The sequence below is a fragment of the Euprymna scolopes genome, chromosome 7 (genome assembly GCF_053919585.1).
Source record: "Euprymna scolopes isolate OS-2025 chromosome 7, ASM5391958v1, whole genome shotgun sequence".
In the NCBI taxonomy this organism is placed as follows: domain Eukaryota; kingdom Metazoa; phylum Mollusca; class Cephalopoda; order Sepiida; family Sepiolidae; genus Euprymna; species Euprymna scolopes.
In genome coordinates, this window is record NC_136488.1 from 15,407,960 (window position 1) to 15,432,287 (window position 24,328).

Below are 24,328 nucleotides of genomic sequence, written 5' to 3' on the forward strand. Positions count from 1 at the left end.
AAGAAAAACACAACATTAAATTTAAAAAAAATACTTGGTTGACTTATATGTGGATCCAGTCTCTTAGTTGATTCGATCAACTAAAGTGACAAAATGCCTTTTATTTTTCAGATTTTCCCATAGCAATCCTTTTCTACAAACGAGTCCCAAACTACAACTGAAATCTAACTTCAAATCTTACATCACATAATTAAAACCAACCAATCTCTGGTATCAAACTATATAAATCATACCTTAGTTGCTTCACGCATTTATTAAATGATTTTTACCTGAACTGTAAATGTTTATTCTCCCAGGTAATACGTCACATTCGAATTAATCATCTAAAAGCAAATCATTAATATTTTTGTTTTTCATTCTACAATTTATTTGGTTTTTGCTTCGTTAAAATATATTCTAATGTTAGTGCAGTGAAATGGGACCTGTTAAATGTCCTCCTTTGTTTTGGCCGATGAATGTAATATTTCTTTCCTGGCATTTTGACATGCAGATTATTATATTAATAAATCAGCATTATATTAAAGCTCAAATTCCATGGGAAAACTTTGCTGGCGTTGACAAATTTGAAGGAAACATTTTTCTTTTGTGACAGAACTTGGATTTTGATAAAAATTCATAAAACGTTTTAGTATAAAAATTATCATGATTATTATATGCAGCAAATTGTGGCCCATAATCTCTAGAAGATGTTTGGTCGGTCTGTCTTGAAATTTCTGTTTTGTCTCATTCTTAAACTGTCCTATGTAAATTTCTGTTTTGTCTCATTCTTAAACTGTCCTATGTAAATATCAAATGATATTTTTATTGGTCTGTCACATATAAACATCAAATAACATTTTTATTGGCCTGCAACACTTAAATGTTAAAAAAAAAAATTTCATTCGTCTGTCACATGTAAATGTTAAATGACATTTTTATTAATCTGTCCTTTATAAACACCAAATAACATTTTCACTGGTCTGTCACACTATCCAATTTTCATTGGTCTGTCACACTTTAACATCAAATAACATTTTCACTGGACTGTTACACATAAACATCAAATATTATTTTCACTTATCTGTCAAACTTAAACATTAAATGATGTGGACACTTAAACAGAAAAATATTAATTGGTCCGTCATACTTAAACATCAAATAACATTTTTACTTGTCTGTCACCGTTTAATGTTAAATAACATTTTTATTGGTCTGTCACAACATAAAACCTTTTTATTGGTGTCACACAAACATTAAATAACACTTTCTTTGGTCTGTCACACTCAAACATCTAAAAATATTGCTACTAGTCTGTCATACTTGAACATCAAATAACATTTTCATTGGTCTGTCACACTTGAACGTCAAATACCATTTTCATTAGACTGTCACACTTGAACATCAACTACCATTTTCATTAGACTGTCACACTTAAACGTCAAATAACATTTTCTTTTGTCTGTTACACTTAAACATCTAAAACTATTGCTACTAGTATGTCACACTTAAACGTCAAATACCATTTTCATTAGACTGTCACAGTGGAACATCAAATGCTACTGCTCATTTTGGTTTTGATTCTTACCAACTTTCTAATTAATTTTCTGTCTTCAAGAACTGGCTGATGTAGTCAATAAATTAGAAAACAATAAAAAGGAATAATTGAATAATGATCTGTCATTTTCTATTTCTACATTGACCTTATAGATATGCTAACCATTTGAGATATTAGAAAGCAGAAGTGCGTGTAAATTTTATATGAATTTGGTGGTTTTTCTGTTAAGGTCTGTGCGATAAATGGCCCAATGTATAACAGCTCTTCAGTGTGGCTAGACTACCACACATCCAAGCTTTATTGTGTGATTAGACTCTAATAAATTAATGTAGTAGTACATATTAAAAGCATTGAAATGGCTTAAAATATTTCAATAATGGCATACATAGAAATAGCTTGATGAACTAAGAAAAAATCTGTTAAAATTTTAAAATCTGATTGAAATTAAGGAAAGTTTGACTATTTTTGTGCCTCACATGCGTGGATATTTTTCCCTCTTTAAGACCATATTCATCTCATATTTTCTCAGTAAAAATGTTATATCTTTGTTAAAACAGAAAATTAAGCTATGAAGTGTGCCATATAATTGTATTTTTGTACAAGGAATAAGAATATGCTATTGAAAATCTCCAGAAATTAATGTTTTCCAAATAATCTGTGGTAAATGCACATAAATATACTGCAATTCCTTAAAAATACTATGTATCCATTAAAAGAAAAGAAGTTAGAGAACTCCAAGTTGAATTGTAATGGATTATATGTAGAAGAAGCTGAAATCTAAATCTAGGACTGTTTAAAATTGAATATATTGCAATATTTCTTTGGTATTATTATAGACGAGCGGGGGTACCTGGTGTTGTTTGAGTGTGGAGAGATGGTGTAGTAAGGAACCCCGGTAGGCAGCCCAGGTAGGGAGAGGTGTTAAAAAAAGTGGTAGTATGCAGGTAAGCTTGAACCCATAACGCGAAGGAGGAAAAGCTAACGTCTTAGCTGACACGTCCACTGCAAAACCAGAAGTCGCGAACATTGGAATTAAAGGTAGTCGATTGAAAGGAGACGATGACTTGCGAAAATGTCAACTAAAAACTGACCCCTCCTTATAGAAAAGTGTCCAGTTGGGGATGAAGGAATTAATGTTTTTTGTCAATTTTTCGATATTTGTCATCCAAGAGACCAAGCTTTAAAACGATGCCGATTTTGTCATGTTCTGCTTGTCTGTCGGAAGTTTTTACCTTTTATATATAAGATTAATACCTTCCGTTAACCCTCCCTCCATCTGACCACCTCTCCAAAATGTGATTCTACTATTGTACGCAATTACGTGGAAACACCCTGAAAAACTTTAATAAAAAATAAACTAAAATTATTTTAGAATTTAATGAAAAATTATTTCCCATTTTGAGCCATTCTAGCATTGTAGGGCAGTTAACCATTTTTTTTTTCTATGGGTGCGTTCTTAATTTAGAAAAATGTAAAATAATTAATTTTGAAACACAAAAGATTGCTTGTTTTAAGTGGTACCACTCTCGTCTTCATAGTTCTTCAACTTATTGAGTTAAACAAAAGTGGAGGTTTTACTTTTGGAATGATCTTCACATATATATATATATATATATATATATTTTCTTTTCTTTCAAAATACCATGTTAATAGGATAGATACACAACTATTTACTCATTTTTGGAAAGCTTTTCTTTTATTGGTCACAAAGAAAAACTTTTTAAAAATGAGTAAATACTTGTGTAAGTAGCCCTATTAATGTGGTATTGTGGAAGAAAAATATTATAACTCAAGTATTGCAATATTGAGCTATCTCTGTATCATATGTAATCACTGTCCCAAGCAGTTAAATTACATATAAACCTAACAGCCAGCCGTGGTTCTCTCTGGAATGTGCTGCTGCCATTGCACACAGAAATCACTATTTCCATTGCTTTCAACGTAATAAATGTACTGAGACTAAAGCCACTTTCAGGACTGCTAGCAGCCACTGTAAAAGAGTTATAAAGAATACGAGAGAGTTGTATGCTCAGTATGTTTAGTCTAAAGTAGCTGGGCAGAGGCTTGGTTCCCACCAGTTTTGGCAAATAGCAAACAAGGTCTTAAACAGAAGTGTGTGCTCTATCCCAACTATAATCAATGGACTTGAGGTAATCTCGTCAGCATCAGACAAAGCCAAAAACTTTGCCAAGAACTTTGTAGTTAATTCTACCCTATGCGACCAAGCCCCCCCCCCCCGTATTTCCTCCTCTATCAGAAAACACGCGATGTGACATACAAATATCTGTGTGTGATGTTGCCAAGCTACTCAAAAATCTTGATTCCAGTAAAACAACTGGCCCTGATGACATTCCAATTATAGTGCTGAAAAAGCTTCAACTAGAACTAGCTCCCATACAAAGCTGTTTAAGTGTTGTCTTAAGGAGAATTGCTTTCCAACACTCTGGAAAACCTCATCAGTATGTCCTGTATTTAAAAATTCAGGTGATCAGTCATCTCCCTCTCAGTACAGACCAATAAGTCTCCTGTGTGTCATGAGTAAGTTACTGGAATCTGTGTTAAATAGAGAAGTAGTCAACCACCTCAGCAAAAATAACCTTCTGAATGACATGCAATATGGTTTCTCATAGGATTAGTGAATCTTTCGACAGAGGCTTCCTTCCTAAGGCAATTGCTCTTGACATATCGAAGACCTTTGATAAGGTATGACATAAAGGTCTACTTAAGATCTCCAGCTACGGTATAGCTGGAAATGTCTTCTCAGTTATTAAATCATTTCTCTCTGATAGGTTCATAAGAGTAGTGGTTGATGGGCAGAAATCAGAAGCTCACAGTAGTAATGCCAGAGTCCCTCAGGAGCCCTTCTTGGACCCAACTCTCTTACTGATCTACATCAATGAGCTCCCAAAACACATACTTAAATCATTCGTTGACATCTATGCTGATGACACGACCATCTACGGCAACACATCAAAGGCTGTCAACGACCAAGTTCTCACTGATGTTCTCTCCTCTGATCTTGAGCACATGGTACAGTGGGGAAAGAAGTGGCCAGTTACTTTTAATGCATCTAAAACCAAACTTCATACTTACATCATCAACGCTCTGATCCCCATCTGGCATCAATTGAAATGAATGGCTCTTGTCTTGGGGAGGTTCCATGTTTTGACAAGCTTCTGGGCTTGATCTTTACTCCTGATCTTAAATGGAACATGTACATCAAATCTGTTACCAAGGTCGCTGGGAAAATGGTGGGATTCTTCTATCGATCCAGAAGATATCTCACTGCTGATGCAATTCTCTACCTATATAAGAGCCAGGTTCGTCCAAGGACGGAGTATTGCCGTCACATCTGGGCAAGAGCTGCTAGAAAAACTTATCCTGCCTTGACAGAATTCAAAATACACTTTGTAGCCTAGTAAAGGAATGCCCTTTTCTCTTCCATGAAACCTTTTTCTCACAGAAGAGATATTGCAAGCCTGTCTCTGCTTTATCGTTATTTTCATGGTAAATGCTCGTCTGAGCTCCAATATATGCCCCCCCCCCGGCCAAACTTTCACACAAAACACTTGCCTAGCTGAAAACACTATCAATAATTTACCCTCTCTTTATCCGTGCCTAAACCTAAACAGAGATCCCATGAATAAAGCTTCTTTCTTAGAACTGCACGCCTGTGGAACTGTCTTCTGTTTGCCTGCTTTCCATCTGATTACAATATGGTCATCTTCAAGTCCAATGTAAACAAGTTCTTGATGAGCCGTTCCCCTTAAGTAATCCAATTTACCAAATTTACACTACTAATGATTCTTATGATATTGTCTCATTGACTACTGTATACTTTTTAATCGCTATCCTCGAGTGGCCTCTGGACCTTGATAAGAGGTATCTCCTATGTAAAAAAAAAAGAAAAAACTTATTAGCCTATATATATATATATATATATATATATATATATAATGAAAATATGTAGATATAAAAATTCCATAACAAACGGAAAAAATCTCTGAAGAAAGAAATGTAGGTGATTTTTTTATCACAGTTTTCCTTAAAAGGAAAATAGATTCCATATTGTTCATTAAAAAAGTGTTTTTCTCAACGTCTGAAGAGAGGTCGTTCTTGTGAATATTTTCAAACGATATAGGGTTTGAAGTTGTTCGAAATGGTCGTGAAACAATTGTAACGAATAATGCTATCAATCCAATCTTTGTGTTGATTTTGTAAAAACAATATAGGAATGCTCGATTACAAAAACTGGTAATTTTGAAGCTTACAAATTAAGTCATTTATACTAAATTATTAAAATTTATTGGTATATGAACGATTACCGAATTCTCAATTACTTAAACATAATAAAATTCGGAATATTGCAAATAGGATATATATATATATATATATATATATATATATATATATATATATATATATATATATATCTCATAGCAATTAGGAAGGGAAGACTTATTTATTTGATAGTGATGGTTTAAAGTAGAACCTGAAAAATAATGAATTAGCTGAATGGCAGAACTAAAAATTTAAAATAAAAACAACTTTATGTTATATATGCAATAGAGGAATACCTTAGGGACTAATCATGTCTAAACTCCAAGGATATTCTCTCTGTTTACAAATAAAATATTCCTCAATTGTATATACTAGCCGGCTGCCCGGTGTTGCCTGGTTGTAGAATATGCTTCATTATAATATTTTAATTTATGCAGATTTCATATTTAATATTATAGAGCCAATTATCTATTGATTATTATATTGTACCCAATATATTGTAGTGCTTTCAAAAGTTTTAAAAAAAATATGACTTGGGTGTCATCAGCTAGAATCGAAACCAAAACATCTTCTGCTCCAGCCTTATTCATTACTATATGAGCTGCCAACAGATCGATATGAAAACTCTAAAAATTGACATTAATTCATAAATGTACATTTGTGTTTGCGCAGAAATAACATGTTTAGTCCACTTATGCCTGCCAAGTTCCAATTTGTTTAAATTTTGCCCCTATAGCTGCTATTTTTACCTGTTAAAAACCAAATCAAATTTTTTCCTTGAATCTAAATCCCCTATATATCAAGTTTCAAATCTGTAGACCAAAAATTTAATAGTTGTTTGGTAGAGACTGCTCCTTACTCAAACAGAGGTCACTTATATATATATATATATATATATATATATATAACATACAATTGTTTTCATTTTAAATATGCATGATTCTTCCATTAAATTTTACTAGTGGGGATGCCCAGCATTGCCTGGTTGTTTAGGTGGTGTATTAAGGACCCCCTGGGGAAGGGTCAAAACAACAGTAGCATGGGTGCCCGGGTGTGTGGAGGTGGTATGGTATAGTAAAGAATCCTGAGGGGAAGGGTGTAAAAAAAAAAAAGTGGTAGTAGCGGAAAGGTGGATCAAAACAACAGTAAGGAAAGATGTTTTAAAATAAAAAAAGTGGTAGTAGGCAGGCAGGCTCGAACCCGTAACGCGAAGGTGAAAAAAAGGTTAAAAGAATGTGATGTCTTAGTTGATGTCTCTATCGCCCGACCAGAAGTTCGGAACGGTGAAATTAAACGTAGTCAATCAAAAAGAAGATGATGACTTGCTAAAATATCGGCAAAAAAGTGACCCCTCCTTGTACAAAACTGCCCAGTTTAGAGGGAAGGAATTAATATTTTGGGCCAATTTTTCGATATTTGTTGATTAAACAGGATGAAACCTGGGTCCATCACTATGATCCAGAGACCAAAGCCCAGTCAATGCAATGGAAGCACTTGGACTCACCACCTCCAAAGAAGGCAAGGGTGCAGCCCTCTGCTGGCAAGGTCAAGCTCACAGTCTTCTGGGACCAGGACGGAGTAGTGATGACAGATTTCCTGGCAAAGGGTACCACAATTACAGGAGCCTATTATGCTTCACTTTTGAGGAAATTAAGGGAAGCTATCAAAATCAAGAGGCGGGGCAAGATCAGCAAAGGTATCCTCCTCCTGCAGGACAGCACTCCAGTCCACAACTCGCATGTCACCAGATCAGAAGCACGGGCGTGTGGTTATGAAATCCTTCCCCATCCTCCCTACTCTCTTGACCTTGCACCCTCTTACTTTCACCTCTTCCCAGCCATGAAGTTGTTTTTGAAAGGAAAGCGTTTCCCAGATGATGCAGCCTTGATTTCTGAAGTCACGTCGTGGTTGGAGGACCAACCTGGGGTGTCCTACAAAAACGGTCTCCAGAGCTGCATCAAACGATGGGAGAAATGCATAACTCTGGGTGGTTCCTATGTAGAGAAAAACTAATAACTGTACTAAGTTTTGTTGCTCTACTGCTATAGGAAGTGGGTCAGGAGCATTACTTATTGCACACCCCTCGCTGTCCGACATTGCCTGGTTATAAAATATGCTTAAATATGATATTTTGATTAATGCAGATTTTGTATTTAATATTATATTATATTAGATCTAATATATAGTAATGATTTGTCAACTATAGTAATGATTTAAAGTTTTAAAAAAAAAATGACTTGTGCACCAGCACTGAGAATCAAAACTAAAATGTTTAGCTTACGATTTACTTTTTCCTTTGACGTTAATGACTGAGCTATGAATACATATTTGCTGCAACGCTAAAAATCTAAACATGAATCAATAGGTATTACGTTATGCATGCATATCTGTAATGCCGTTGTTTGATCTTCACCTGGCAAATTCCATTTTTTAAATTTTCACTTTTACACCGATTTTCCCTGGCTAAAACCCAAATATAAAGTTTTGCATGGGTTTGAATGCCCTATATATTAAATTTCATGTCTGTAGACCAAAAAATGACAGAGGAGTTTGATAGGCAAAATTATTGAAACAAATATATATACATATATGTACTGTAACTTTTTTACGCAAATATTATGCAAGTATAAATCATGTATATTTATGAATATAATTACATGTAATAGTTAACTAAAGATGATCATATCATAATAAAACCGAAAAAGCTAACAGGGAATTAATTGAAATGAATGTTTTAAAAAAGAATATGCAAATTAGCTAGATCTTTTGCAGATGAATGCAATTCCACAAGCCATATATAACAAAATTGTATTTTCTTTTTAAATAAATAGAAAAAATGGTTTTTAATATGAATATCAATAAAAAAAAAATTATAGGCGTATAGATTTTTTGGTTTCACCTTTTACTTTTAATTTTTAACATTAAAAAACAAATCTTCCATTCATAATTGTGATAATGAAATTTTTGTACTTCCGAAAAAAATCATAAAATATGTGTCTGTTTGCATATGCAAGTATTTATATAGAATGTATGCACACAGTGTATATTATGTTTGATTTCTTTTTTTTTTTCTTTTGAATACAGAAAGTGTCATGGCTGGATTTGTTAAAAAGTGTCCATGTTTACGTCCTCCGACAGAAGAAATCCATGTCTTGGATTACAGACACAACAGTCTGTCTGATTTACCTACTGAAGTGTTCAACGTGGAACGTACACTTGAGGAATTATATGTAGATAACAATCAATTGCGGGATTTACCCAGGGTATGTACACTTATATCTTTTATTCTTATATTTAGAGGCTGTAGAATTCCAGACGCAGATTTAAGAGTACAATTTTCATGTTATTCACATACCAACCTGTGATATTAATTTCTCTTGTTTTTTTTTTTTCTCCAAACCTTAACTTGAAGATGTCTGGTTACAATGTCATAGATAATATACAAAAGAAATTTTGTTTCCGTACAATTAAAGGCTTTTATTTTTCAAAAGATGTATTGTTTGTGCTGCTGGCATTGATGGGGGAAAATAAGTGGTAACATTTTGTTTGAATATTTTTGAATTTTTGACATCAGAATTGATCATTCATCTTATTTGGATTCTTAGGAGTACAATCCAGTACTTAGAATTTCTACTCAGTCATGGCTGACGAAACAAGAGCATGCTACTCTTATGAAATAAAGGGTCCCCATTCGAAATTCCAGAAATACTCCAGTTAGACAAGATACATCTGAAGAAGATTGGAGGTTATATACATCAACAGAAATGTTGTGAAAATAACACTCTAAGATGAGAACAGTAATAATACGAATTTTGTTCTAAAATAATTTTTTAAATGGGAACAAAATTATAGTTTTCTTTTATTTTGTTTTAAAGCGGAAATGTTCAAAAGAGTAAAGCTTTTTGGTCATCCATATCTTTTAACTTGATTGAATTTATTTTTGTTTTTAACTCAGCCTCCAAAAAAAGCCAACAGTAAGAAAATTTTGATACAAAAAAGCATCACAAGTCATTTTTTTTTCAAGCAAATACTTATTGTAAAGCTTTAATTCTAAAAAAAATTGAAATAAGCAAAGATGTTTTTATCTAAACTAATGAAACATATTTTCTAGTCCGATATAATTGTCCCCCTATAGTTCCTCTCTTCAGTGATTTGTAGTTAGAAATTTTTTATCATAAACTTCTGCTATAATAAATACAGCTGGAACATTCTAAATATAACTACCAATGTCTACAAATAATTTATAAAACATTCTCATAATTAAATTTTATCCATTCATCATTTCCAATCCTCTCATAATATTGTTCATCATTCAACTGATAATCATTCCATCTTATTAACCCATATACTCGAGTCTTGATAATTAGTGACTCATTATTAACTAAAAGAAATAAAGTTAAAAGAATTCTGTAGAAAATGGAAGAGTTCAAACCCAGCCAGATCTATCACATTCATAATTATTGTATTACCATTTACATGGTTACTGTGTCTGATATCAGAAAAACTGACAAATAATCCTGATTGTTTTTTCTGTAACGTTTTAGTCATCATAAAATAACCCCCAAAAGGATAGATTTACAGGGTGACCCAAATTAAATGCCACTCATCCATGGAATCGTTAATAAACTCACAATTCTTTCTGCAATTCAAACATATTTTATACAAATGAACTTCTAGCTATGCTTGACTTGCCCACCAAGTTTCAATCATGAATGTCCAACAGTCTGTTCACCTTCACATCGGAAAGACAACTGGATATGACTTATTTGAGATGTGATGGCCATCTTCAATTCAGGCATAGTTTGAAAATTGTCTTGATAGGTAAAAATCGGGAGGAGGGGGTTATGGTCCAGGGAATGTAAAGCCCATTTAGGATCACACCTGAAATGATCACCAAATTGTTCATTCATATTATGGAAATTGCTCCAGACAAGGCATGGAGCCATTTAGTGTAAGGAGCTAAATAGATAAATAAAAATACTTCACGGTTAAAACCTTGCTAACAATAATAGAATAGACTCTAACCCAGAAAACAGCAGTTTTTCTCCCTTTGTCACAAATATCGCTCATGAAATGTGAGAACTATTGGTCAAAATTAGAGAAGCGAAAGTTATGAAGCTGCTGAAAACATTGTTTGTGACTGAAATGAGGCATAGCTTGAATTTTTTTTATTTGTACCAAATATGGATGGGTGGCAGAAAGGATTGTTAATTGGTCCCCGGACAAAATAGTGATTGGACCTAGTAATTATTAATCCCCATCCGTCTGTTCATTTATTTGCACTTTTCTCTATAACCACACCTTGGATTTTTCAAAAGTTTTGCACAAACATTAGTTATGGTGAAAGTAAATTTTTACCAAAACGGATTTTCCGGGATAACTCTGGTTGCCCCCCCCCTCCAGTGCTCATTGTAGAAGTAAAAATGCCCCCAAATCGTTTGTCCGTTTGTTTGTTTGCACTTTTCTCAATAACCGTTTCTTGGACTTTTTAAAAATTTTGCACAAACATTAGTCACGGTGAAAGTAAAGTTTTTACACATGGAGGGAGACCCTGCAAAATGCTCGGCTTGTTTTATTGACAATTCTATAAAGCTCTTTCTATATCATAAAAATCAATATTTTGTCTTTCTTTTCTCTATTGTTCTTTTTTAGCGGCCATGATGAAGTAGAATTTCTATTCTTATCAGTAAACAACTGAATATTAAAACGAATGATTTCTCTGATGAAGTTGCTTTTTAATTACTGAACAACGACAAGCAACAACGACAACAGGCTTGGCTAATATTTGTTTCCGGTTTGCTGCACCCCCCCTTTTTGTTTTTTATTGTTTCAAATCATTTCGATGGGATTAAATGTTCGATAATTGTGAATTGACTCAGCATAATTTGTTTCCCTCGAAAGATTTATGATTGAACGCATTTTCATTAGAAATGATCCTATCAAGATTATTTTCTATGGTCAACTGCTTTAAAAAAAAAAAAACAACTCTTCATATTAAATTTATTAGATTGTTCACTGCAATTTCATTAGCTGATTTTCATGCTTACGTATTCTTTTTTTTTTCTTTTTTGCTCCAATAATCTTTATTTTTTTTTTTTTACAATCATTTTTATTTTTTGAGTGTAAAGCAGTTCCTGTGTCATTTTTTTAGAGAATGCTTATTATTAAAATAAAAATATTATTAAAACATTATCAATTAAAAAATACGGTTTTCAAATTTATTTCTGCTTGATTATAGCATAAAATTCTCCAACTTCGCCAGAAAAGCTTAAACATAAAAAAATAGAGACTGATGTGTAAATTCACACACACACACACACACACACACACACACACACACACACACACACACACACACACAGACACACACACACACAATGACATCACACAAAAGTGTGATGAAGGATGAAGGATGAAATGGTAATGGAGTGGAGAGATAAGCAGCCAGAAGTATCAGAATTTTTGTAGGAATTTTTGACACCCCTAACACGAAACTGCGAATACAATATAAAAATCTCGGAATTTCTCTGTTAAAAGTGGGTTATGTATTTTTTTTAAGGATTATACTTCCAAAATAAACTATTACAGTTGTTTTAAAAGTAATAGAAATATTTTTTTTTGTTTTTTTTTTAAACAGTAATGAATTTTCCGAACTCAATATTTTTCAATCTTTAAACTTTAAAAATCTATCAAAATTTTTCTATTGATTCTATTTTTACGATATTTTCAGGGTCAGTGTGAAATTTTATGTTCTTTCCAATAAATCGAATATAATATTTTAGACAAACGTTTTTTTTTTTTTATTCACGGTCCCCCCCCCCTCCCAATTTTTAAGTGTCTATTACAAAGTAAATACTTAATTTAGACCCGGATAAGTACATAGTTATTTACTCACAAATTGAAGAGAAAAGGTCAATACATAATATATTCAAATTTAAAAAAAAAACGGACATCGTGTTCTCGTAGAATTTTACCTGTAAAGTTTGAAGTTTAAAACCTTTTTTTTAAACCACGTTATTTGTTTTTTCTTTTTTCTTTTTTTTTTTTTAATGGAACCTTGGTCCTTGCTCCTTTAATTGAAAAAAAAATTAGGGCTTGAATTACATTTTTCGAGGAGTTATAAGCTTGGAAAGACAGGGGGTCGAATAATTCACGCCTCCAATTTTGTAAATGTCTAATAATAATTAATTTAGACCCGGATAAGTACATAATTATTTACTCACAAATTGAAGAGAAAAGGTCAATACATAATATATTCAAATTTAAAAAAAAACGGACATCGTGTTCTCGTAGAATTTTACCTGTAAAGTCCGAAGTTTAAAACCTTTTTAAAAAAAAAAACACGTTTTTTTTTTTTTTTTTTTTTTTTAATGAAATCTTGGTCCTTGCTCCTTTAATTGAAAAAAAAATTAGGGCTTGAATTGCATTTTTCGAGGAGTTATAAGCTTGGAAAGATGGGGTGGAATTATTCGCTATTTTCACAAAATTTCTGACACTGCTAAGCAGCCACTATTAGCGATTAGAGTGTGTTCACTGTAAGGAAACTAGCATGTTAACCGAGAACCCTTTGGATAAAGAGACTAAGGCGATTATACAAATTTGTTGTTGGGACTCTGAGGTAGCAGAATAAAAGACAAACTTTTTTCTCAACAGAGGTCATTTAGTTTTTGGATGACACCTCGTTCACATGTGATTTTGTTGTTAAAGAAGGCAGAAGAAAGATCGACTGTTGCTGATGCTTATGTGAAGAGCAAATGTTTTCATTGTGGGAGAAAAGAACAAAATATAATTCGGCCCAAATGTGTGTTTTCTTTTCAACTCAAAATAATTTATGGGTCCTGGATATGACCTTAAACTATATCTGATGGTGAGGCCCCAGCTTGTGGACTTTGGGGTGTGTGGAGCCACCTTTTAATTGCCATTGCTCCCAGGTCCACTCTGACCCGGACTGGTAATACCTGTTAGGGTCCCAACTATGGATTAAATAGAAATCGACTTTAAAAAAACCCAAATATATTATATAAAAAATTTTCTTCTAAGTCACTGGATTCGGCATTAAATAACTTGAAAAGGGTTGATATACCGTAAAACAAAAACAACCAACCAACCAACCAAAATAATTTATGCGACTGAAATGGGAATTGATTTCCTAAATACACCTTTCAGTCATGTAAATTATAAATAATCTTTGTACCTGAAAACTAAAATAGTAATTGTTAAAAGATTTAAAAAAATAAATAAAATAGATTTATTTTATTATTGCATATATTTAGATGCATGCATACGAATGGATCCTGGAATGGATGAGTGTACTGGAAACTCAACCATGGATGAGTGAGTGTTTTTGAAATAGGTTTGGATGGACATGGAATGGAGGCTTGGATGCATGGGCATACTCTAAACAAAATCTTGTAAGGACGAGTATACTTGAATGGGTTCTTGGATATAAGGAAGGATTTTAACAGTTTAACATATTTTAAACAAAGACTTGGATGGAAAGAAGTTTTGGTGGATTAAAATTTTGGATGAACTTTCAAAAGATTAATATATGAATTCAAATGAAAATTTGGATGGTTATATGGATTCAGAGATTTGAATGGATTGATGCTATTTGGTAATTGATAAATTCAAATGACGAGTTTGATAAATGATATGCATCCAAAAAAGAGCCTCAAATCTAATAGATCCCGTACTATTGAACCTTTGTCCCATTGCTGCAATGTTGTATCCTTGTGTCTGTTTTGCAAGTACTTTAATGGATTGTGCTCTGATGAACTCATTGCATTTGTCCTTCCTTGATGTAATACTCCTGACTAACCTGACAAGCAGTGAAATCCCACGCCTTCACTGTTGAGGTCTCTAGATACTGGAAAGCCTTCTACTCTAATATTTTCATCCCACAGACTACTAGACTTTGGAATTGCCTCCCTGTTTCTTGTTTTTTTGACTGTACTAACATGCAGATGTTTAAATGTAATGTGAAAAGACATCAATGTTCAACTTCCTACAGTCTCCTGTTAGACACAATCTTAAATAGTAGCTCCTTACATTCCAAGTAGCTTGCCAACTCTACTTTTATTTGATATGTTATTTATATTTTATTCTTCCTGGCTATCATGACCAATGCAAAGTCTTGTCTTTTGGAATAAAAATCTGGTTATTTATTTATTTTTTTTTTAAATGTATTATTAAGTCGGTGAGAGTAAAATAATAGATTGGATTTGTGACCCTGATTTTTTTTAAGATAATTTTTTTTTTTTTTTTTAGCTTCTGACATTATTGCGTCACTTTTTGTAAATGCGGTATTTGATTAGTATGGAATGTTAAGAGTTTACTTCCAATTTATATGGATTTTAAAAAACGTTTCTTTCTACAATAATGTTGTCAAATTAAGCTGAAATTGTGACCCATTAAAGCTCTATGTCTGTTACACATAAAGATGTAAATGCTAAAATGTCTGCGAATTGTCATATAATTATTCCTGCAATTCACTCTTTTGTCTTTCTATTAGACATGCTTTCTTGTATGCAGGTGTTCTGATATAAATATAATGCAATATGTTTATTGTATCCAGAACACACATTGAAATCAATCAGTCGTTTATCTTGTTTGGTGTTTGATGTATTTTAAAAGTTTCCAATAAAAAAAGACTTTTCACTTTATGCTATTTTTTCTGGTCAAACTTGTTGGCTTCATTTGTGTATTTATGGTTTGGTTTATCTTTTCTTTTTTTTTTGTTTTTAAATCGAAATCACTCGAGACAAGGCATGAAGCCACTTGGTGTAAGGAGCTAAAAAACAGTTCAAGGTCAAAAATTAACCAGTGATAAGGGTTATGTGGATAGATTCCTATCTAGAAAACAATTTTTACATTTTTGTCAGAAACATTGTTCATCGAATATGAGGACTAAAGGACAAAATTAGGAAAGCAAGAGTTACAAGGCTGCAGAAAGTAAACCCAAAGCCTACTTTCTACTCTCAACTTGACAACATATCAATTCTTTTGAATCTAATAATCAGTTATATATTATCTCCCTTTCATTAGAACTCTTCACTGACAATACTCCAGAAATAGAAATAAGACTTCATTTTCTTTCTCATCATGGACAAAGCACAGTTCTGATGTGTAAAAACCTAATAAAAACCAGAAATGAATACCACATTCAATCTCTCCAGCATTGTTTCAATATATTTGAGGTTTATTTAATATAGAAATATAATATGTCTTCTTTTTTCTTACCTCAAATAAGACATATTGCCACTTGGAATGTAAGGAGCTACTATTTACATTCCACAAAACTGAGGAGTTGAGCAGCTAGATGTCTGTTCACATTACATTTAAACTTCTGCAGGTTGGTACAGTAAACGAAGCAGGAGACAGGAAGGGAATTCAAAAGTCTGACAATATAAGGGAAGAAACTAGAAGGTTTTCAAGCATCTAAGGACCTTAACAGTGAAAGGGTGGGATGTTGCTGCTTTTTCAGTTAGTCACAAGTATGTACATTGAGGGGGCACAAGTGCTATGAGTTCATCAGAGTACATTCCATTAAAGTACTTGTAAAACATACACAGCGATGACATTGTTAGATTGGAAATTATTTTTTTCCGATCCTGTCTAAAAGTAAGAGACTAGTGGTAGATGCATCAACCCAAATGTGATAACAATATTCCATGCATGGACGAATCATAGCTGTGTAAAAATATAGGATATTCTCTGGTGTGAGTAATTTTCCAGCATGGTAAAGGGAGCTTACATTCTTTACAGCAGCCTTGGCAGTGTCCTCAATGCATTTGTCTTAATTAAGTTTGCTTGTGAATGTTAAACTGAAGAGTTTGAAAGATGAGGTCTTAGGTAGAGTGTTATTTATTGTAAACAATTCACTGAACATTATTCTATGGTCTCTATATAAATGGTTTTTTTTTTTTTTTTTTTTTTTTTTTTTTACAAAGGCATCACCACATTATCAAGGCCCAGAGGCCACTCAAGGATAAGGGTTAAAGAGTGTACAGTAGATGGTACCAAATAATCAGTCTGTTGCATACTGCGTGCATATAAATAACAATTCTGTTGATGTGTATGTATAACATGTAAATAACAATACATATAAAGTAAATGTACACCTGTGTGTGTGTGTCTCTCTCTCCAACTGTTCAACTCCCCAACTGAATAACTCCAACTCTGACAGTCCTGCCGTGTTTTCTGTCAATGCATGATCTCTCTTTCTTTGTTCCTTAAACTGACGTCACAATTCATTTATTATAAAACTTTAGTGTATACGATCAATTGAATGCAAGTTGTTGTGTTACCTGTAGCTGGAAGCAAAACTGGTGGTTCATACTTTTATTAATGGTATTAGTAGCTTTTTAATAAATAAAAAAATTAAATCCTTTCTAATGAATATCTGTTGAACCAGAAATCTTCTGAAGGAAACAAATCGTCTAGTGGATGTGTATGCATATATGTTGGTGTTTAAACACTCAATAAACAGTTCGCTAGACGCAGACAATAATGTACAAGAGGTAGTTCTTTTACGAAAGGATGAATAACGTCTTTCTATAGGTGACACATATCTTGTTTCTCTGGTTTCTTTTTCTCGGTTCTGTGAATGCTGCAACAAAATTTCCTTTGAAAGGAAAATGCCATACGCAAAATTATTATTTCCATATATAACATTTATTTCTGTTATTCTGATTCTCTGAGTTTGTACACGTTTTCGGTTATTTCTACGTCATTCTAATCAGTCGAAATGCTTCCACGATTGATGGGCAACTCTCTCTCTAACTGTTCAACTCCCCAACTGAATAACTCCAACTCTGACAGTCCTGCCGTATTTTCTGTCAATGCATGATCTCTCTTTCTTTGTTCCTTAAACTGACGTCACACAATGAGGTCAGAACTTATTATCCAGGTCATCCCATTGTTTATTATAAATTATTGTTTATGAAATGAAATTCCAAATCTATTTACTGCGACTTTAAAATTTATTTGAAACAATTCTACTCTGCTTAACTTAACATTTCCGGTTTTTGTTATTGTTCCTAAATTCCTTTTCTAACATTCTTCCTCTTAATAAAATATTCCATATTTTAAAACATTGAACAATTGCAATGTTATCTCAGCTTTATTTTTGGCAACTTGTTGCCGCCTGGGAGTCCAGTATTTAACAACATGAGTTGCTATTTTACCCACAGTTGGTGTGATGGCAATTAAGAATTGAACCAGAGACCTGGCTAGCATCACATGCATGCAAATTTACATAAACTGACAAGTGATATGAAAGTTGGCCCCTTTCGGCATACTGCAAGTAATAGCTCCTTGGCTTCAATTTCACATTTGTGAACTTGATATATTTCCTGCTTCTTTAATAGCCCCCCCCCCTTCAGTTAACCAGTTGGGGAAAAAGAATTTAGATTCTTATCCAGAATTCAGCTTAATTAAAAAATCAAAAATACAGAAAAATTTTTATGATGTACATACCTGTCACTGAACGATAATGTCATATTCCAAAAGTCACGTAAGTTGATCAAGTAAAGTATTTTTTTTATATAGAAATATTTTTAATAATTTTTAATGGTTAATAGTCTATTGTAGCCATTACAAGACTAATTTCCAAATCTCAGTAGTTCGAAATGAGTTATTTTTCTTTATTAAATATGGCAGATCAAGACATGCCATTCTCGCTTCATCATTAAAAAATTTAATTTTCTTAGTTTCAAAGAAACTACTTGACCAATTTACATGATTTTTGGAATGTGACATTCTCATTCCGTGACTGGTATGTACAATATAAATTTTTTTTTTTGTATTTTTGTTTTTTAATTAAGTTGAATTCTGGACATGTTTTATTGATTTGCTTGTGGAAAGATGAATTGAAATGGTGTATTGATTCGGATTGCCCGTTGTATGGCATATCAAGCGATTTGGTGTGATTGAATTCTGAAATACAATTAATTTATTATAAAACTTTAGTGCATACGATCAATTGAATGCAAGTTGTTGTTTTACCTGTAGCTGGAAGAAAAACTGGTGTTTCATATTTTTATTAATAGTATTAGTAGCTTTTTAATAAATAAAAAAAATTAAATCCTTTCTAATGAATATTTGTTGAACCAGAAATCGTCTGAAGGAAACAAATTAATGAATACACAATTATTAAATATATAATCTCACAGAAATCATGAAAAAGACAAGAAAACATAAAAAGGGAGGGAAATAACACTACTAAAATCAAAGTTGACATAACCAATTCCATAGTCCACTTGGTCAATGATGCACATCCTTCATTTTTGATGGATGAAAATCCCCAGCTCTCCAAATTAATTAGAGCATTGTTTCTTTTGACATTTTATTTTTTTTTTACACGCACACACACACACACACACACACACACACACACACACACACACACACTTACTGCAAATCCAATAGGGCAACATAAGACGTGTTCCACATGTGTTTTGAATCCAATTAATTTTTAGGGTCGGTAGGTGCCTATAGATATTACAAGTGATTTTTTGTTTACATTTATGTTTTTGTAGACTTTACATATCTCCATTTCTTTTATCTTTTTTCTTCTCCACATTCATCATTTTGCATAATAAAATTTCTAGCAGTTTTTTTAAAAACATATTTGTCTCTGAGGAGTTGTTTAGTGGGCTTCTGCTCTTTAATGAAATGCCTTGTAAGACACACTCTAAAGAAAAATTCAGGCGTTTGTATGAGAAAAAACTTATAAGTATGAATACATTATATCTTTTAGTTTTGGAATGATTATATATATATATATATAATGATTATATATATATATATATAATGATTATATATATATATATAATGATTATATATATATATATAATGATTATATATATATATATAATGATTATATATATATATATATAATGATTATATATATATAATGATTATATATATATAATGATTATATATATATATATATATATAATGATTATATATATATAATGATTATATATATATAATGATTATATATATATAATGATTATATATATATAATGATTATATATATATAATGATTATATATATAATGATTATATATATAATGATTATATATATAATGATTATATATATATAATGATTATATATATATAATGATTATATATATAATGATTATATATATATAATGATTATATATATATATATAATGATTATATATATATATAATGATTATATATATATATATAATGATTATATATATATATAATGATTATATATATATATATATATAATGATTATATATATATAATGATTATATATATATATATATAATGATTATATATATATATAATGATTATATATATATAATGATTATATATATATAATGATTATATATATATAATGATTATATATATATAATGATTATATATATATAATGATTATATATATATAATGATTATATATATATATAATGATTATATATATATAATGATTATATATATATAATGATTATATATATACTCCTGTCGATTTCGACATATGAGCTTCTGCCATAATAACTAAGTTGTTTGGAAATCCACTTGAATGATTTGTTTATAGAATTGAAGGCTTTGTGTACATTTTACTACAACTGCTAATCTTGGTTGGTGCAATGGCTGCCACAAAACAGTAGACAGTTGGCTTCAAATTTTTAGATTAGCATTTTCTTTCTTCTAGATGCATGTCTTAACGAAGGCTAAGAGTATTCTCTCCCAGTTTATTAAACATGCCCCCAGATAGTAAATAGTAAACTGGAAATTTCTACGCCCCGGAACAGTACATACAGCACCTAGTATTCCCAAATGGTTACCTATCTGGTACTGGCCAGGCTCATCGTTGCTTAACTTGGGTGATCTGGCAAGAACTGGTGTGTTAAGCTGATTATGCTGTGTATTATTACAAGTTTGTATATATAGATATATATAGATATATTTATGTATATATATATATATATATATAGATAGATATATATTTATTCTTGTATAATTAGGCAGCATTCTTTCATTTATTCAGGTCATGTTGAATATCAGCGCGACGTTCTGCATATGCGTTTTTTTTCAGTATGACAGACTAACTTTCTCTACTCTCTCATAAAAAATGCAAGAAAGTTAGCCCACCATATTAAAAAAAAAAAAAGAATATGCAGAGCTTAGCGAAACGTTCTATATATAACGTTTATATGTAATTTAACTACATGGGGTAGTGATTACATATGAATAAATAACAAAGTTCTCACTCAGATAGCTCAATAGTCCAATACTAGAGCTATAAATATTTTTCTTGCAAAATACCATGTTAATAGGGTTGGATACACAAGAATTTACTCATTTTCAGAAAGTTTTTCTTTTATTTGTACGCAATGTTGTGACTAATAAAAAAGACTTTCTGAAAATTAGTAAATACTTGTGTATCGATCCCTATTTACATGGTATCTTGAAAGAAATATTTACTTATTTCATTTTGAGAGTCGGAAGTGCAAGGGAAAAATACATATTTAAAAAAAAATTAAAATCTCTGGCTTTTGAGAAAGTTGTAGATTTAGTGCTGCCAAATCTAAAATGCACTTATTGTTAAATAGTGAAATTGAAAAGAAGAAACATCGTCCCCGGATTTTGTATGTTTTACATGTCGGGAGTTTCCAATGAATATATGAATAAAAAAAAAGGATGAATCGTGAGATTATTTTTGTCAACTTGTTGTTTGTGATGATTCAACTGATTTTCTTTTTTTAGAAGCAATAGATAATACAAAGTTAATGAGTATTCTATTGTAACCTCCGGCTTCTCAGTCAGCCATCTTTATTTTGTGTCATACATGGTCGACTGACATGTTCTTTTATTGGTGCGCAATGGTGTGACCAAGGAAATTAATGGCTCTCGTTTTAGGGAGGCCTCATGTTTTGAGAAAGCTTCTGGGCTTAACCTTTACTCCTGATCTGAAATGGAACACGCACATCCAATCCGTTGCCAAGGTCGCTGGAAAAATGGTGGGATCCTTCTATCAAACCAGTAGATATCTAATTGCTGATGCAATTCTCTACCTCCTACGTCCTAGGATGGCGTATTGTTACCACATCTGGGCAGTAGCTGCTCAGAAGACCTTTGACAGAATTCAAAATAGACTTTGTAGCCTAGTGGGGGATGCCCTTTTCTCTTTCCTGCAACCTCTTTCTCACAGAAGAGACGTTGCAAGTCTGTTTTATCATTATTTCCATGGCAAGTACTAGTCTGAGTTCCAATGTATGATCTTTCTCCCTCACCAAACTTTCATAAGAAACACTTGTCTAACTGAAAATACTATAAATAATTTCCTCCACTTTTTATCTGTGCCTAAACTTAAAACATAGATTCCATGAACAAAGCTTCTTTCTTAGAACTGCACACCTGTGAAACTGTCTTCCGTTTGCTTGCTTTCCAGCTGATTACAATGTGGTCATTTTCAAGTCCAATGCAAACAAGTTCTTGATAAGCCGTTCCTCTTAATTAATCCAATTTACCAAATTTACACTACTAACGATTACTATGATATTGTCCCATTGACTACTATACACTATTTAACCCTTATCCTCGAGTGGCCTATAGGCCTTGATAAGTGATGACTCCTATGTAAAAAAAATGTAACAAGTTAGATTTTATAAGTAAGAGATTGTCTCACACAGCTATCTTGAATAAACAAAGGTAGATAACTTCACAATAATTCAAACTTGTAAAGTCAGCTTTGTAATGCCTACAATTTCCAATTAATTGGCTAAAATCATTAAAAGCAGGAAAAAGTGTACTGAACAGCTTCTGCTTAGATGTGACAACAGTACTCCACGTTAGGATATATTTAGCTTTTATATAGGTAGAGGATTGTGTTGGGAATCAGATACCTTCTGAATTGGTAGAATGATCATTCACCATTTTTTCCACTGGCCTTTGCAACAAATTGTAAGTCTTTCATTTCAGGTCAGGAGTGAAGGTCAGTCGCAGAAATTGCTGGAGCATATCAAGCATTTAACCAGTGTCAATAGTTTTTGAAATAGTATTGATTTCATGATTATTGTATTAAGAATATTGTAAAGACAGGTGAGATGTTTAAAAGAATATGAACTTCTTGGAAGTTTTAGAGAATTTGTTAAAGAAAGGAAAAATAAAACAACAACAACAACAAAAAGATAATACAAACAATTGTTCTATGTTGTGCAGTTTTGTTTTATTTTCATTTTTTAATGTTTTTTTATGGAAACCAAAGTAAACAGGTTCTAGCAGGTTAAGACATCGTTAGCTATAATAGCATTGTGGTTGGTAGAAGATAAAATCAAAGAAAGAAAACAATTACAATCGTAACGACATTTATTGTTCTGTTATTACTTTAGATGTAATCTGTCTTGTGAACCGTTTAGAAGACATTCTTTTAAAGATATCGAATTGTGTCCCACCAAACTTTAAAGTCAGTCGTCAAAAAAAAAAAAAAGTACAAAAAAAAAAATGAATATTTTATAATCTAGCTTTTCCATTTTTAGTGACCTGTGAGTTCCTGTATATCCTTCTTGTACATTTTGTCGTCATTTTATGGAAGAAAGAGAAAAAGTCAATAATGAAGAAATGGTTGGATTTAAATACATGCACACCAGTTCACAAATAAACAGGGTTTGTTGAACACAAATGTAAGAGATTATGGAACTTGTAACGAGGTACACAATATGATATATAAAGGAAAGAACAACAGTCGTACTAAATAAACAATGCATTATGGTCCCAAATACAATGAGAAAGAATATGTGGTGCTGGAGTTGGGAATAGAAAATATGCGAACAATGAATATAAATATTAATATTCTTCTACTATTGGCACATCTAAAGACCTGTCTGCTTGTCTGCCCCCCCCCTCCCAACTTAAAAATATATGGTAGAATGCTGGGGAAATACATCTAAACTCATGTTCTTGTGCAGTTATTTCTTATTAGTATGAGTACATAAAAAATTGTTTTTTGCAGGAAATATTTCATTTTTTCATAGCACTGTTTTGTTAATTTTTTGAACTGCAAGTATTAATTCATGAAAATCAGTCTTATAATTACAGATGGCCGAAATAACATTTTAGTCTCTCAATAACAACAAACATAATGAAAGTATAAGCGTAGAATATTTTCTATATACTTATAAAGTTTTTTGGGTTTTTTTCGCTCTGATATTGATATTAAAAGCCTACTTTTTCTATTTAAAAATTATTAAATTATTAAAAAAAACTTTTTAATATACTCAGTCAGTCTTGGATTTGTGCCAACTTCATGAAGGTTAACTAATTTGCATATTCCTTTGTAAAACAAACGTTAATTAATTATTCATATTTTATTTGTTTTTATTAGATGATTGGTTTAATTTAATTGTTACTCTTAATTCTATTCATGTATAGTTTCTGTATGATTGCGTAGAATTTAGGATGAATATATTCTAGTACACGGGCATATATATATATATATATATATATATATATATATATGATCTTGAGTGTATGCGAAACG

General features: G+C 31.8%; 1 protein-coding gene across 2 annotated transcripts in view; it reads left to right on the plus strand.

The window, feature by feature from the left end:
- Nucleotides 1-24,328, plus strand: part of LOC145279614 (uncharacterized) — a 350,943-nt gene that overhangs the window by 137,005 nt on the left and 189,610 nt on the right. For both annotated transcript variants that reach the window (XM_080130812.1, XM_080130813.1), the window contains exon 3: nucleotides 8,900-9,078. In XM_080130812.1, coding sequence (XP_079986938.1) covers nucleotides 8,908-9,078 — 171 coding nt within the window. In that variant the 5' untranslated portion in view covers nucleotides 8,900-8,907. The remainder of the gene's footprint in view (nucleotides 1-8,899; nucleotides 9,079-24,328) is intronic.